General features: G+C 45.8%; 1 protein-coding gene across 4 annotated transcripts in view; it reads right to left on the bottom strand.

The window, feature by feature from the left end:
* Positions 1–16,619, bottom strand: part of SGF29 (SAGA complex associated factor 29) — a 30,307-nt gene extending 13,688 nt beyond the window's left edge. Inside the window, exons 1-4 of one of the 4 annotated variants that reach the window (XM_061401553.1) lie at positions 16,425–16,619; positions 5,396–5,485; positions 3,254–3,329; positions 2,957–3,029 (exon numbers count right to left, since the gene is read on the bottom strand). In XM_061401553.1, the coding sequence (XP_061257537.1) occupies positions 2,957–3,029; positions 3,254–3,329; positions 5,396–5,470 (224 nt within the window). In that variant the 5' untranslated portion in view covers positions 5,471–5,485; positions 16,425–16,619. Of the gene's footprint in view, positions 1–2,956; positions 3,105–3,253; positions 3,330–5,395; positions 5,486–13,358; positions 13,566–16,099; positions 16,362–16,424 lie in introns of those variants that run through there. The other 3 variants (XM_061401551.1, XM_061401550.1, XM_061401554.1) reach the window with 3 other exon arrangements.
* Positions 16,620–17,077: the final 458 nt, after the last annotated feature.

The following is a 17,077-nucleotide window of genomic DNA, read 5'->3' as shown; positions in this document are numbered from 1 at the left end:
TGGGGTCGCACAGAGTCGGACACAACTGAAGTGACTTAGCATAGCATAGCATTCAGGAATTAAGAGGAGTGGCAAACCGCTCAGGGGGCTGAGGAATGCGTGCATTTCCTTTGTTAGTTTTTCCATACGGTGAGAAGTAACTATTTACGACCCTCTTCCTTTTTATGAACCGTACGGTAAAAGTGATTATTTACAACTCTCTCTCTTTGATATGGATGGCCTTATGTTTCCTTGATAATTGTAAATCTGGACTTTTGATCTTTATCTTTGCTGAACAAAACCACCTTGTAAGACAGTATATATACCCACAGTGTTGAATAAAACACCCTTGTTCCATCAGAGCTTGGGTCCCCGTGTCTTTCTTTCTGTTTCTCTCTCTTTCTCTCTCTCAGGCTAATTCTTTGGAGTGCAGAAGCCCACTGAGCTCACTTTCTTGCTCGGGCTTGCAAGACCCTTGTGAGAGGGTGCCCTGTGCCTACGTGAAGCAGTGCAAGCCCCATGTCAAGGGTTTTATTGGTTTTCTCCCTAAACCAAGGAATATCAGCCTCTCTCTTTTACTTTCTTATCGTTGACTCCAGACCACCAGGTTCCGGTCCATTAAAGGACCTCAACAGAGACGAGAGTCCTCCCCCCGGTCAGCACCACAGGACAGTGTCCACGCTGCAGGTGCCCACACACAAGCAGCCTGCTGACCAGACCTTGGCGCCTGGCTCAGATAGACAGTCCAGGTGCTAAGGCATTCATTCTCTGCTCCAGGCACTTAACGTTTGAGGCTGTGACCGCCCAGGTCCTCACAAAGTTAAACTGACCTCTGCCTGCACTGGATTAACTACTCATCAAACTACCTTCCTTCAATGGAACTCTGAGCGAGGCTGTTAGTGTCTGTGGCCAAAGAGTCATGGAGTACACCATCCCTGACACTCTGCCCTCCTGAAGCTGCATCCGGAGAAACGCCTTCTGAATCAGTGTCAGAAAATATCTTGTTCCCACCAGTCTGGGTGTTTGGGGGAGAATGGATACATGTATATGTATGGCTGAGTCACTCTGCTATGCACTTGAAAGAATCTCAACATTGTCAATTGGCTACACTCCAATATAAAATAACAAGTTTTTAAAAATACATTTTGAAAAAAGAAAAAGAAAATATCTTGTCCCCCCTGGAATGGCTACCCATCTCCACTGGCACATGGAAAGTGACATCTTTGATCCGTCTCCTTCGACTCCTGCCAAAAGAGACGGTTGTTAAATGAAGACGGAGGGTTTTCTGTTTTCTGCAAAAGCAGGAGGAGAACTGGCTAGGAAGAGCTGAAGGCTCAGATGAAGGAAGAGCACAGTAGGTGATGAAGCAGCATGGGCTCCTGGGGCCTCTGCAGTTTCACGAGAGGTTTACCACAAATATTAGGAAGAAGAGCTGACAGGCAGCACAGCACCCGGGTCAGGGCCGCGTGGGCACGAATACCACCACGTTTTCCCCACCCAGACGCGGAGCTCCTGTGGGCACGGCTGGTGTCTTATCTGCCTCATTCGCTTTTCTGTTCCCAGCATGGTATCTGGAGGGGAGGACTCCTTACTTAATATTTAGTGAATGTAAGAAGTTCTGAGAGTCTGAAAAAAGTCAAATGGCAGCACAACTGCCAGGGACCTGCACTTTGGAAATAAGCTTTAAGTGTTAAACTCTGGAAAGTCGAGGCCAGAGAAGAGCCCAAACCATCTGGCTGCAGAAGCTGTCGCCTCACTCTGCCGGCGGTTAATCTGAGAAGGGAACATCTGCCTTTTACTTTCAAATGAGTGTGAGTCACTTTGACCTATACAAGCCAAACTCCAGGCCCTCTAGTGGGAAAGGGCCCCACAATGAACCTTCTAATCAGGAGAAGATGGGGGTGGGCAAGGGCAGGCTGGAAAGCCAAGAAAGCAACACCTCCGACCAGAATTCACTGTGTCCCCTCCCCGCCAGTCAGCCCCACCCTTTTGTTTCTGTTCCCCATCAGACCCCTTTGTCTAAGCTAAAAACCTTGGAAAGCTTCTCCTCTCCCATCTGGTCCCCAATTTGATCTCAGAACCTGCCTCTTGTTTCTCCAGCCCCACTGACATTGCCTCAGCTCAACTCCATCGTACCTTATGCCTGGTCTCCAAGCGAGACTTGAATCTCACCCAGTCTGTTCTCTGCCTGACAGCCGGGCATTTCTCTCCTGCTCTTATACCATCTTTGGTTTCCTATTGCCTCCAAGATAAAGTCCGAGTATTGAAGGCCCTCCCCATCATGCCCTCCCCTCCCCCAGCCACACAGGGCTAGTTCTCACTCCCCAAATGCTTGAGCCCTGCACGTGCTCCTCCACGGCCCTGGCACACTCCATCTTGTCCGCCTACCCATCCCTAGCTCAAGTTTCTCTCCTCCCTGAGAGGGTCCCAGATTCCGAGGCCCAGTGAGCACCTCTCTGCCGGCCCACCAACTACACTGTCCTGTAACTTTTTTAGAGCATCTGTCCTTTCTGGATGGCTTGCCCCTGAAGGCAGGCCCCTCACTATCCTGTGTGTCTCTGTGGAGACTGCCCAGCACCAGGCATCGCCATAGGTCATGGTCAAAACAGTTTGAAAATACAGATATCAGTGACTTTATATGCATTACCACATTTTACGTTGACAATTCTATAGGGAGTTATTATCCCTATTTTAATGAGGGAGTAACTGAGTCTCAGCTCAAGAGACCACCAAAGGTCAAGTGATAGGGAAAAGGCAGCACTGCAATTTGACCTATGCCCTTCTGCCATTTATACAACAGTGGGGCCGGGGAAGAGGGACAAGAGTGGGCTCTAGAGAAGCTGGGCCCTACAGGAGAGGCTAGGAGTCAGGATCTGCTTACCCCTGAGGAGCGGGGGCAGGCTGGGGTCTTGGGCTCCTACAGCCCAGCACCTGGGTGAGGAGGGAGGCAACGGCAAAGCAGAGGGACAGTACTCACTTGCACTCAGCCTCCGCATCGGCTTTGGCAGTTGTATAGAGGCCACGCAGCTTTGTCCGGTAATAGGGAGAGACTGCAGAGTAAACACAGGGAGACAGATGCATGGGAGTCTGTCATCCATCTTCTGGGTCATCTTGGGTCACCTGGCCTGAGTGAAAACTGTCCTTCAGGCTTAGGCAGCAGTTCATTTCGGATCAGGCAGATACACGCAAAAGTCGCTTTTGAAAATGAGGACAGCCAGTCTTAGCTGGCACCCACCCCCCTCCTCACCTTTCTCTCCTGAGCCCAGCTACTCACTCTTGTTCTCAGTCTGCATCCGCTCGTGGGTCTTCTGGATGTTCACTAAGTTGTGTTCACTCCTCGAACGCTCTTCCTGCAAGGATGAGGTCGACAGGACATGAGGGGCCCTTCATGCTGCTGTGGTAAGTACCCTACAGCCCTGGCCACAGGCCCCATAAATAGGGCCCTCATTCTGTAAATCCAACTTCCAAATCCCTAAGAGCAAAAGGAATTTTTCCCCCACCTAATGCAAAAGCAGTACAAAAGGCATTAAAGTTCAATCACAAGTTATACATTTAATGACACTCCTTTATCAAAAAAGACAAAGTGATCCACAGATTCAACGCAACCCCCATCGAAATTCCAGCTGACTTCTCTGCAGAAACTGAAAAGCTCATCCTCAAATTCATATGGAAATTCAATTGATCCAGAACAGCCAAAACAATCTCAAAAAAGAAAAACAAAAATAACATGGGAGAATGCCCATTTCTCAATTTCAGAACTTTCTACAAAGCTGCAGTGTTGAATGGTGTGACACTGCCATATAAATCAATGGAATAGAATTGAGAGTCTAGAAATTAACACATGTATCTATGAGCAATTCATCTGGGGAAGCGGGGGTAGGGAAGGAAACTGGTACAATTCTTCCCCATGTCAGTGATCCTAGGACCAAGGCTGCAAGTGAAGATGCTGGGAGCTAGGATGATTCCTAAGAAAGAAATTGTAACTTTATCTTTTAACCTTTATGTCAGAATTTCTAAAAACCTGAGAGGGTAGCCATCTGGCAAAATGCAGTTAAGAGTGAATGCAGTTATATCACATAATTGAAACAGCCCACTAATTCAGAAATAACTGAATCATGGCCAACTGTACTAAAGCCTGTTCATAAATCTGGTAAATGGGCAGGGCCAATTCTGTTGCAAAGGTAAAAGAAACTGCTCTGTAATTCTTACTGATCTGTTCTATAATGAAACCAATTTTACTATGATCACACTTCATTATGTTATAACACACTGGTACTGTCAGTAAGATATAACTATGTTTTGTTAAGTAAGTCATGGGCTAACACTGATACTGATGACCAAATGTATTAGGGGATTGAGTCAAAGTCTTCTGAGAATGAAATGCTGATAAAAAATGACTGGCCTGAGGAGGAACTGGATTTGACTCATCAGCTAATTTTGATACCAAACAGTTTCACATAAATCTATCGTAAGGTACAGAGAGTGGAAGATGAAAGAGGAAATTGGGTAATCAAATTAGGACAAAAGTATGAAAGTGCATGTAATGGTTCTATAGAACAGATTTAGTTGTTTCTTTAAGTCTATCTCGACGTTACAAAGATTCCTGCAAATGTCAGGCATATTCATCCTGATACTATTATATCAGGAATACCTGTATCCGCTATATAAATGCTACGTATGCGTGCAAAGTCGCTTCAGTCGTGTCCGACTCTGTGTGACCCCATGGACTGTGGCCCGCCAGGCTCCTCTGCCCATGGGGATTCTCCAGGCAAGAATACTGGAGTGGGTTGCCAGGCCCTTGTCTATAAATGCTATACTAAATGTAAATGTTCGAATGGTTATTTTGCTGTATCAGGGCCAAGGGCTAGGGAGGTGGGTATCCAGTTAAAGATTAATTCAGCAGGCTAGGGTTTTCAAACGCTGGGCATTTCAAAACAGGGTTGGCCCTTGACCAGCTCTTGGGAAATAACCTCTAAACATACCTGGAATATTTTGCCTGATAGGAGTGTCTCTGTTTACCTGGAACAAGGAGGTGGAGGCATACAGAAAGTGACTGCTACAGGGTACGGGGCTTTTTTTGAAAATGTTCTGAACTTGATGATGGTGATGGTTGCACAACACTTTGAATATTGGATTCAAATTGAACTGTACACCTTAAATGGGTGAACTGTATGTGAATATAGCTCAGTATCGCAATATTGCTGTTACTAACCAAAAAGAACCATGAAATCCTGCACGTGACAGAAAATCCAATAGGCACGGCGGTCATACCCTCCATGCTCCTCCTCTCACCTTCATGACATCACTGTGGTTCTGGCACGTCCAAACTCTTTGAACACAACTACCCCTGCCCCCTCCACAGTTCAGTATCACAGCCCACGATCCCCTCTACGAGTGGAGGGCTGTGGCTTTTTACCTGGGTTTGCTTGATCAGCTGATGGAGCTCTGTGAGCAGTTCTGCAATTCGGGAATCAGCAGACACGAGGGCCATGGTATACAGGGGCGCCTGCGGGGAGGGAAGGAAAAGAGAACTTATTAGTGGCTGTTGTGGGTTTAACCATTCTTCTGGTTAGGACGCTGCAGTCCTAACTTCTGGTACTTGTGAGTGTGACCTTATATAGAAACAGCGTCTTTGCAGATGTAATTAAGATGCATGTTAAGATGAGATCATACTGGAAAAGGGTGGGCCTCAATCTAACATGAGGGCTTCCCTGGTGGTTCATGCAGCTTCCCAGGTGACGCAGTGGTAAAGAATCTGCCTGCCAAGGCAGGAGACATAAGAGACGTGGGTTCAGTCCCTGTGTTGGGAAGATCCCCTGGAGTAGGAAATGGCAACATGCTCCAATTTCCTTGCCTGGAAAATTCTACGGACAGAGAAGCCTAGTGGGCTACAGTCTATGGGGTCGCAAAGAGTCAGACATGACTGTGTACCCCCACACACACACACAATCAAATATGTCTTGTGTCCGTGCAAGAGAAGAAACAAGAGACACACAGAGAGAATGCCAGGTGGAGAGGGAAGACAGGGAAGACAGCCATCTGACAGAGACAGAGACTGGAGTTAGGCAGCTGCAAGCTAAGGAGTGCCAATGATTGCTGGCAACCACTAGAAACTGGGAGAGAGACAGGGAACATATTCCCCTTCTGAGCCCCCAAGAAGGACCCTACCTTTGATTCTGCAACTAACAGAACTGCTTGAGTTCGGAATTCTAGCCTTCAGATCTGTGAAAGAATACATTTCTTTTGTTTGTAGTCACCTAGTTTATGGTCATTTGTTCACAGCAGCCTTAGGAAACTAATACAGTGGCAAGCGGTTCTGGAATGCTTCCCCAGTCCAGTGATGCTTGGATTCGGTGTGTTCAAACAAGTCAGGAGTACTTAGTAAGTACCTTCCAAAAGCAGCACGCCGTAGCCCCAGCTCTTGTAAAGCATTCTGGTTTACCCTCCTCCTGCCTTTTTTTTTTTTTTTTTTAACTTTGCTTCCCTGATAGCTCAGTTGGTCAAGAATCCACCTGCATTGCAGGAGACCCTGGTTCGATTCCTGGGCCAGGAAGATCCGCTGGAGAAGGGATAGGCTACCCACTCCAGTATTGTTGGGATTCCCTTGCAGCTTAACTGGTAAAGAATCCGCCTGCAATGCGGGAGACCTGGGTTTGATCCCTGGATTGGGAAGATCCTCTGGAGAAGAGAAAGGCTACCCACTCCAGTGTTCTGATGTGGAGAATTCCATGGACTGTATAGTGCATGGGGTCGCAAAGAGTCAGACACGACTGAGTGACTTTCACTTTGCCCTGTTTTTAAATCTGTAATTGAAGACTCAAATAAGATCTTATATGAAGACACTTTCCAAGTCATAAAGCACTGTGATTTTTTTTTTTTTTACTGTAGAGGGAAGAGAAATTAACTACTAAAAGTTTCTGACTTAAGGTAAGATAAATGTATTCTGATGAAAATAAAATGTAACAGTAGATAATCAGGATAAAAGACAATAATAGGCAATGTTATTTTATTATTTTTTTAATAGGCAATTTTAAAAGTAAGCTACTGTTTTGCCAAGATACAACCTAAATGTCCATCAACAGATAAATGGATAAAGAAGATGTGGTGCATATATACAATGGAATACTACTCAGCCATAAAAAAGAAAGAAATAATACCATTTGCAGCAACATGGATGTAACTGAAGACTATCATACTAAGTGAAATCAGTCAGAAAGAGAAAGACAAATACCATAGATATCACTTATATATGGAATTTAAAATATGATTCAAATGAAATCTATCTATGAAACAGAAACAGAATCATGGACACAAAGAACAGACTGATAGTTGCCAAGGGGAAGAGGACTGGAGAAGAGATGGAGTGGGCAGTTGAGGTTAGTGGATATAAGTTTTTATACATAGAATGGATGAATAACAAGGTCATACTGTATAGCACAGAGAGCTATATTCAATATCCTATGATTAAACCATAATGGAAAAGAATATTTAAAAAAATTTTTTCAGGAATTCCCTAGTGGTCCAGTGGTTGGGACTCTGCACTCTCACTGATGAGAGCCTTAATTCAATCCCTGGTCAGGGGAACTACAAAATCCCACAAGTCGTATGGTACAGCCAGAAAGTAAAAATAAATTAAAAAATGATTTTAAAAATGTGTGTGTGTGTGTCTGTATATATATACATATATAAAACACTGAATCACTCTGTTTTACAGCAGTAGTCAACACAACATCAACTATACCTCAATAAAAAAATTTTTTTTAAGTAAGCTTTTGTAACTAGGTGAAAATGGACACATGCTTAAAGAGAAAAGGAGATGGGAAGAAAAAAGGAAAATTTTTTAGGATGTTGAAATTTTACATGATCCCCCTACCTTCTGGGAAAGGTGGTTCAATTAATATATCTCCATATCCACAAAGATCAGCTTCACACTGAATCTCCCCCATCCCTCCTAGAAGTAAACTGAATTCCTTGTATGTAAATATTCATATCTTCTTAAAATTTCTGCTTTTGTTTCTTTAAAAAGTAATATAAAAACCAGGAATACAGGAGAACTGCCTCAAGTTGATCAAGGGCATCTATGAAAATCCATAGATAACATCATACTTACTGGTGAAAGACTTAAAACTTTCCCCGCTAAGATCAGCAACAAGTCAACACTGTTCTGGAGGTTCTAGTTAGGGCAATAGAATGAAATAAAAGGACCAAGACTGGAAAGAAAAAAGTAAAACTATCTCCACCTGCAGAAAACATGGCCTTGTACACAGAAAACCCTGGATACTTGTTTATGTATGGCTGAGTCCCTTTGTTGTTCATTTGAAACTATTACAACATTGTTAATCAGCTATACTATTAATACTGATATTTCTTGGGCTCCAAAATCACTGCAGATGGTGGCTGCAGCCATGAAATTAAAAGATGCTTGCTCCTGGAAGAAAAGCTATGACAAACCTAGACAGCATATTAAAAAGCAAAGACATTACTTTACAGGCAAAGGTCTGTCTAGTCAAAGCCATAGTTTTTCCGGTAGCCATGTATGGATGTGAGAGTTGCACCATAAAGAAAGCTGAGCGCTGAAGAACTGAAACTTCTGAACTGCAGTGTTGGAGAAGACTCTTGAGAGTCCCTTGGACAGCAAGGAGATCCAACCAGTCCATCCTAAAGGAAATCAGTCCTGAATATTCATTGAAAGGACTGATGTTGAAGCTGAAACTCCAATACTTTGGCCACCTGATGTGAAGAACTGACTCATTTGAAAAGATCCTGATTCTGGGAAAGACTGAAAGCAGGAGGAGAAGAGGAAGACAGAGGATGAGAGGTTGGATGGCATTATCGACTCAAAGGACATGAGTCTGAGCAAGCTCCAGGAGCTGGTGATAGACAGGGAAGCCGGGTTTGCTGCAGTCCATGGGGTCACAAAGAGTTGGACGTGACTGAGCGACTGAACGGATTGAAATGCACATTTTAAATACATGTCCATCTCCATCTCTGCCAGCCCTCACCAGACACTAATTTACCTTCTGTCTCTAGATATTTACCTATTCTGCACTTTATTTTCTTTGATTGTTCAATAATATTCCATGTTTGCATATACTACATTTTGTATATCAGCTCATCAACTGATGGACATTTTGGGTTGTGTTCACTTTTTGGCTGCTATAAATACTTGCAGACATGTTTTCATTTTCTGGGCATGTACCAAGGAGTGCAACTGCTGGGTCATATGGTAACTCTATGTTGAAGCTTTGGAGAACTGCTGGACTGTTTCCAATGTGGATGTGCCATCTATATCTCCATCAGCAACATAGGAGGGTTCTGCTATCTCTGGTATCTGCATCAACACGTGATATTATCTACCTTTTTGATTACAGCCATCTGAGTAGGTATGAAATGCTAACCATGGTTTTGCTTTGCATTTCTTTGATGGCTAGTGATGTTGAACATCTTTTCCAATGTTCAAATGCCATTTTTGTATCTTCTTGGGAGAACTGCCCTTTGCCCGTTTTTATTGGTTTTATAAAAGTGATTACTGAATTGTGTCCTTTAAAGCACATGTTCTCAATTTTTATGAAGTCCAACTTAGCTGTGACACATCTTTTTTTCCTCACATGTGCAGTGCTATTTTTACCACTGCTGCTGCTGCTAAGTCGCTTCAGTCGTGTCGGACTCTATGCAACCCCATAGACGGAAGCCCACCAGGCTCCCCCGTCCCTGGGATTCTCCAGGCAAGAACACTGGAGTGGGTTGCCATTTCCTTCTCCAATGCATGAAAGTGAAAAGTGAAAGTGAAGTCGCTCAGTCGTGTCCGACTCTTAGTGACCCCATGGACTATAGCCTACCAGGCTCCTCCATCCATGGGATTTTACCACTGCAGGCCTTATATAATGCATTTCAATACAAATAACATGTCCCTTAAGAAAAAAAAAGTCTAGTTGCACTAATTAGAACCACATGAAATCAGGAATCTAGAGTTTAAGAGATTCAAAGTGAATAAATTTGAGGATGAATAGCATAAGGGTCATCTGCTGAGCAAAGAGCCCCCACTGAACCACAACCAAGGTGAGGGTGTGGACCAAGGATGAGTCCCGTGGGAAGATCCTGGGAAAGACCAGATCAGCATGGAAAAATGTTGCTCTCTCCTGCCACATAAAGCAGAATCCTGGTTGGAACCACCTGCCTTCTACATGCCTACCCTGTGCATATTAAAACAGGGGGAAGCCCCCCAAATGGACAGGTGGGTTTTACTTTATACAAACATTGACAGCAAGTATTCCCATTCTGCTACTAGAAAAATCAGTTACCTTTTCTGATAATTTGGACACTTCAAACGTCGTCTCTCCTCAGTACTTTTGCTCCTGCCCTCATACCTGACTTTGGGTCTCCTTTACTGACGTCCAAGGTTCCTACTTTGCTCAGATGACAAGCCAGAGACCATGAGGTCTCTGCAAACGATCCCACCATCAAAACCATGACCCCGTGCAGCAGAGCTCCATTCCGCCTTCCCCTCAAGACAGAAGACTGTCCTTTCACTTACTGAAGACTAAAATCTCCTTCATCTGTGCTCTGAACCCCATCTCCTCTTGCACCACTTGACATGTTTTTCCTATGCTTTACAAGCAAACAAGCACACTTTGGGGCAGGGACCCATCTTAAAAATAAAAGCTTCTTAACCGCATGCTCACCTCACGGACCCACCCATCCCTGGTTCCACTTTAAAATTAAAGTTGTCTAAGCATGTGCCCCTCTACTTCTTCACCCCTATTTCACTTTTCAACCCACTTTCAGCTAGCTTCATCCTCACCAGCCCAGCGAAAATGTTCTCAAGAAAAGTGAATCACTTCCTACAGGCCAAAGCATTGGATCCTTTCCTGCTTTATCCGACCTGATGTGTCAGCATGCAGGCACAGGTGTCCCTTCCCTCCTCCACCTCTGGCTTCAGGGCCTCCCTGCTGTGTGGGGTGCCTACACCTCATCTCAGCTCCTCCTCAGTCTACTGGGCTGATCTCCCTCCTGAACATTCTCTAAATGCTGGAGCTGGGCTTCCCTGGTAGCTCAGGGGTAAAGAATCTGCCTGCCAACGCAGGAGACATAGGTTCGATCCCTGATCTGGGAAGGTTCCACAGGCCATGGAGCCACAACTGCGCAACTAAGTCTGTGAGTCACAACTGCTGAGCCATGTGCCGTGTGAAGCCCGCATGTCCTAGAGGCTGGGCTCTGCAAAGACAGAAGCCCGCACACCTCAACTACAGAGCAGCCTCTGCTCACTGCAACTAGAGAGAAGTCCGCACAGCAACGAAGACCCAGCACAGCAAAATACATAAAACAATAGAATCATAAATGCTGGCGCTCCTCAGGGCTCAAGCCGGGCTGCTGTCCCCTCTCACTCCTACGTAACCTCCTCCCCCGGCCCTGTCTGTGCAATGATATCTCTAAATCTTAATCTCCCTCAAAGCAGGAAAGTTTACATGAGAGGGTGACGGATAATACCACATGCCACAGAAAAGGACGGTCTCCAGGGTGTTACTGATGACCTTGGGAGGGGGGAAACACTGTCAACGGGAGGGGCCAGGCAGGAGGGTGTGGAAGCAATGAAGACAGCAATTCCTGGCTAGCAGGGCTGTGACCCAGAGACGGGGGTAGAAGCTTGGGGGGAGGCAAGTAGACAGAGGGATTACAGGTGGAGGAAATGGAAGCATGTTGGCTGAGGAGCAGAAGCACACTGAGAACAAGTCCCAGGATAAGAGAACAGGCTTGCATGTGAAGGGACAGGAGGGTGAAGGATGGGATCCAGCCCTGAGGCCTATCTAGTGCCATCATCTGCTGACATTCCATCCAATGTGTCTTATCTATAGACTATCAAACACAGATGCCCTGTCCCATCCCACCCTGCCCTCCAAAGAGCCTGAAAGGCACATTCTTTCCCTCTTTTTCATTTTACTTATTTGTTTTTGACTGTGCTGGGTCTTCCCTGCTGTGCGGCCTCTTCTCTAGCTGTGGCAAGCAGGGGCTACTCTCTCGTTGTGGAGCACGGGATCTAGGGCGCATGGGCTTCAGTAATTGCAGTTCCTGGGGTCTAGAGCACAGGCTCAGTAGTTCTGGCAAATGGGCTTAGTTGCTCTGAAGCATGTGGGATCTTCCTGGATCAAAGATCGAACCCATGTTTCCTGTGTCTCCTGTATTGGCAGGTGGATTCTTACCACTGAGCCACCAGGGAAGACCTACCCTTTCCTTCTTTGTCAGGGTACATTTTCCTCAACAACCAGCTGAAGACTGGTTTTGTCTGACTAACCCTAAAGAAGCCTAACTTAACTCTTATTTGACTTTTCCTGGAACCTATCTAGACCTTTGGGCTTCCCTAGTGGCTCAGAAGATAAAGAATCTGCCTGCAATGCAGGAGACCTGGGTTCAGTCCCTGGGTTGAGAGGATCCCCTGGAGGAGAGCATGGCAAGGATACTCCAGTATCCTTGCCTGGAGAATTCCAGGGACAGAGGAGCCTGGAGGGCTACATTCCACAGGGTTGCAAAGAGGTGGGCATGACTGAGTGACTAACACTTTCACCTAGATCTATAACAGCTTTTCAGCCAGTAGATGTAGGTAGATCTTTTCTTCTCCACACAGCCTAGAAAGCTCCACAGGCAATAATCATCATCTCTACTGTCTTCAACAAGCCCCTTTCATCAATAATCCCACTGATAAGCAGTGTCAGGAAATCGCCCACTCCTTGAAGCAAACACTGTTGTTTCTTGGGTATTTCTCCACAAAGATCCCACGCATGTTTAAGAAAAAAAAAAGTGCTGTCTCATAGAACCTTTTGCAATGAGTAGATGCAGAAACAGACACACGAAACTGCGGTTGAAACTGTCAGCAAACTTAAGTGAAAAAGTTGATCCACCTGGTCTGGAGGAGTAGGTCAAATACCAAGCTAGGGACGGCCTCATCCTGCAACCAGAAGGCAGTGGCGGGAAAGGAGGGCCCCAAATTTGATGAGAGGCCAGTCTTAAGGCAGAAGAAGCCCCTACACCAACTGTCAGGACGCACTCACACACAAAAAAACACTGACTTGTGACTTTTTAAATGCTCTCATCTCACTTCCTTTCTATTTGATGTGAAGTAATTCTGAAATGTAGATAAGGCAGTACCAGGAAAAGATAAGGAACTGTATAATTAAGTTGAGCAAAGCAGTCAAAGGCACAAGCAACAGAAAATGCTGACACATCCCAAGCATGTGGGAGTGATCACGGCCGCCATCATTTAAGGGGCCCTCCCCCGCTTGAGCTCTGCCCATTAGGTAGCACCCTGCCTGGGAGAAGTACCTCATTTTACAACAAACTACTGCTATCTCTGGGCTTCCCAGGTGGCTCAGTGGTAACGAATCCACCTGCCAATGCAGAAGACACACGAGATGTGGTTTGATCACTGGGTCAGGAAGATCCCCTGGAGGAAGAAATGGTAACCCGCTCCAGGCAAATGCCTGGAGGATGCCATGGCCAGAGGCGCCTGGTGGGCAACAGTCCATAGGGTCGCAAAGAGTCAGACACAACTCTGTGCCTGAGCAAGCACACACTACTATCTCCAGATCCAGTCAGCTGTGAACTTGAATTTCCCCAGAAAATACACTCTCAGTAAAGGTTCCTGTAGCTCTCCACTCTCAAAACACTAAGCTTGCTGTTGCAAAACAAGTGGGAACGCAGACTTGGAACCATAGCTAAATCAAAAAGCCAAGGAGCTCCCAGCTGGGAGGAAACGGAATGTTCAGCCCAAACTGCCTGTTATCCAAGTTCAAGGGTCCCAGTTGATTTCAGCATTAGTCTCAAACCAAGGAGCGGTTACGTAATCCCCATAAGGTTTCAGAATTCTTATGAATTTTGAGGCAAGGCCCAGTAACCCTAAACCTTTTGGGTCCTAGAACCCTCTTCTTTCCACTGACTTTCTACTTCTACCCACAAGGGGAACCACTGTTCTGCTGTGTTCTACTACAGACCAGTTGTGCCTTTTCCAGAACTTCACAAAAATATAACCATGCCATCTGTATACTTGAGTGTCTGGTTTCTTTTACTTAATGTGTTTTGAGATTCATCTGTGTTGCTGTGTGTATTAGGAGTTTGTTCCTTTCTATAGCTGAGTTGCATCAATTGTATGAACAAACCAGTTTATTTAACCTGTTTTCTCTGAATAGCGTCTATGTCCATTCTGGGCCATTATGAATAAAACTGCTAAGAGCAGTCACATGTGAATCTTTTTAAAGAAACCTGTTCCTTTTCCCTAAGTAAACAGTTAAGTCTTGTAATAGTACTCTAATTTCCCTTTGGGAAACCATCCTTTATCTTGGCTCCAAGGCTGGGTACACCACTTGGGTCCACAGAAGTATTACAGTCTTCCTGTCCAGCACAACTGGTTCTGGAAGAGATATGTGACCCAAATCTGGCTAACATCAATTTTAAATCTCTTGCTGAAGTGATCTACAAAAAAAAAAAAAAAAGACCTCTTTCTGTTGGCTAAGAAAGTAGCATAGAAGCCTGGAACTGATGGAGATTTTTGTCTACCTGAGGGAGAAATCAACATGGAGGAAAGCAGAGCTGAAAAGACACAGAAAATACTGGTGACATAACCAAGGCTTCTGGATACAGCCATACCTGAAGCTGGTACACCTGGGACTCTTTAGTTAGAGTCAACAGATACTCCTTTTCTGCTTAGGCTAGAGTCAATAGATACTCCTTTTCTGCTTAGGCTAGTTTGGGCTACCTTTTTGTTACCTGCAACTGAGAAGTTTGACTAAAAAGAGGTAATTCATAGGGACCAAGGCTGCAAGGAAAAGCACATATTAACTGCTTAACAAACAGCCTAAAACTGCTGTCTGACCCTCTCATACAAATGAAAACAGTCTATACTTAAACCACTCTAAAAATAATCACATAGGACTTAGGACAATAAAAGCTTTGTCATGAGTCAAAGGGAAGCAAGGCATCCAAGACTACATTCAGATCCCATACCGTCAATTTAGCCACATCAGTAAGAATCTACATTAGTTTGTTTTGTTAGAAAATATTTATTCATTCATTCATTTAGCTGCATCAGGTCTTAGCTGCAGCATGCAGCATCCTCGCTGCATCACGTGGGACCCATGGACTCTCTGGTTGTGGCTGTGGGCTCAGTAGTTGTGGTGCTTGGGCCTAACTGCCCCACTCCACATTGGTTTATAGTTCCCTGACCAGGGATCAGACACTGAGTCCCCTGCATTGCAAGGCAGATTCTTAACCACTGGACCACCGGGGAAGTCCCTCAATTAGCTTCCTTTTTTAAATTAAGAAGACCTGATGATTTCCACCTATCCCACCCTGCTGCTGCTGCTACTGCTGCTAAGTCGCTTCAGTTGTGTCTGACTCTGTGTGACCCCAGAGATGGCAGCCCACCTGGCTCCCCCGTCCCTGGGATTCTCCAGGCAAGAACACTGGAGTGGGTTGCCATTTCCTTCTCCAATGCATGAAAGTGAAAAGTGAAAGTGAAGTCGCTCAGTCGTGTCCGACTCTTAGTGACCCCATGGACTGCAGCCTACCAGGCTCCTCCATCCATGGGATTTTCCAGGCAAGAGTACTGGAGTGGGTTGCCATTGCCTTCTCCACCCCCTACCCAATACCTACCAGGCTTTGGTACTGAAGCTTACACAGGTGACTCTCATTTATGCGTACATCAATGCTACAAGCCCACCTTCTTTACAGCTGGGGAAACTTTAGTTCAGTTGGGTGAAGTTATGCTAGGTAACTCAGGAAATACAAGTAGTCGAGCTGCCACTGCAAGCCTGCAAACTATAAAATCTATACTCTTCCAAGTTTTGTCACACTTCAGCACATTCCGAAGCAAAAAGAGATCAACTGCATCAAATACTGCTACAGGTCTGAGAACTAGACATGACTGGTGGCTTTGACAAGGCGCTATTTCAGTGGAAGGGTGGGGGTCCAGGCCCGACTGGAGTGGGTTTGGAGGAGAAAAAGTGCTAGTGAGTACAGACCGAAATTTTGGCAGCAAACAAGGGCAGAGAAACGAGGCGCCAAGAGAAATATGAATGAAGAATGAGGTTGTTCGGTTAAGATAGGCATATCGTGAGCAAATAACAAATGTTACCATGGTTCGGGGCCCATCCTCTGCCCTTGTATTCTAGCACCTGGCCTGGGTACCCCACCTCCCCGGGCCACTGTGCCAAGCTCCACGTGCGGCGGCTTCCCACCCGCGCAAGGCGGGCGGGCGCACGCGCAGACGGTACAGACGGTCTACACTAGCTCTCCTTCCCGGCGCTCCGCCTTTCTCCGCCAAGGCGCATGCGCGCCGCCCCTCAAGAGCCGCCTCAGCGAGGCCGGGGCATGGGGACCACCAGTCCTCCGCTCCCGCCATCCTCCTGGCGGGGGTGTGCGGCGGAAGGGGGGTGTCCCAGACCGCGACCCATACCTACCGACAGAGCCTCGGGTGGAACAAGCACGTCGCGCTGGAAACTGCGACGGCGGGAGCAGGCGCGCCACCCCTCGAATGCTTTTCAGAGTCTGCAGATGACAACGCCCTTTACGTTCGAGATTCGCGGCAGGATGAGCCCCACACAGTCTTTTTCCCTTTTATGAGCTTAGTCGCAGCGCGGAGGACCCCCTCCACGCATGCGCCGTCATCCTCTGTGACGTGCCGCGCTGCCCTTTGGGAAATGTAGTTTTCGCCTTGACACACTGCTCCGGGCTTTTCGGCCGAACCTTATTTTATCAAACCAGGGTCTTTGTGTGTTTTCTGTATTCTCTCCCACTCCCCAAAGCCTCTATAAAACAATAATACTTTTTTTTTAAGCGAGAAGATGATTGATTGAAGGGAGACCAGTGGGCGTATGAGAATTCTCTGGACTTCCTGCCTCAATTTTTCTGGAAACGTAAAACTGCTAGAAAAATAAAGTTTATTTTTTAATTTTAAAAAATAAATAGAAGCAAGCATGCCTGTAGACCCAGAAATCATGCTTTTAGGGGATCTTTCCGGGACTGTACTACAGTTCTGGGAGCAAGTATTTAACTATGATGGTTTACATCCTAGTATCTTTTAATTTCTTACATGTATGTGCTAAGTTGCTTT

Source organism: Bos javanicus, chromosome 25, assembly GCF_032452875.1.
Source record: "Bos javanicus breed banteng chromosome 25, ARS-OSU_banteng_1.0, whole genome shotgun sequence".
NCBI classification, from domain to species: Eukaryota; Metazoa; Chordata; class Mammalia; order Artiodactyla; family Bovidae; genus Bos; species Bos javanicus.
This window is presented reverse-complemented; position numbering and strand designations above follow the sequence as displayed.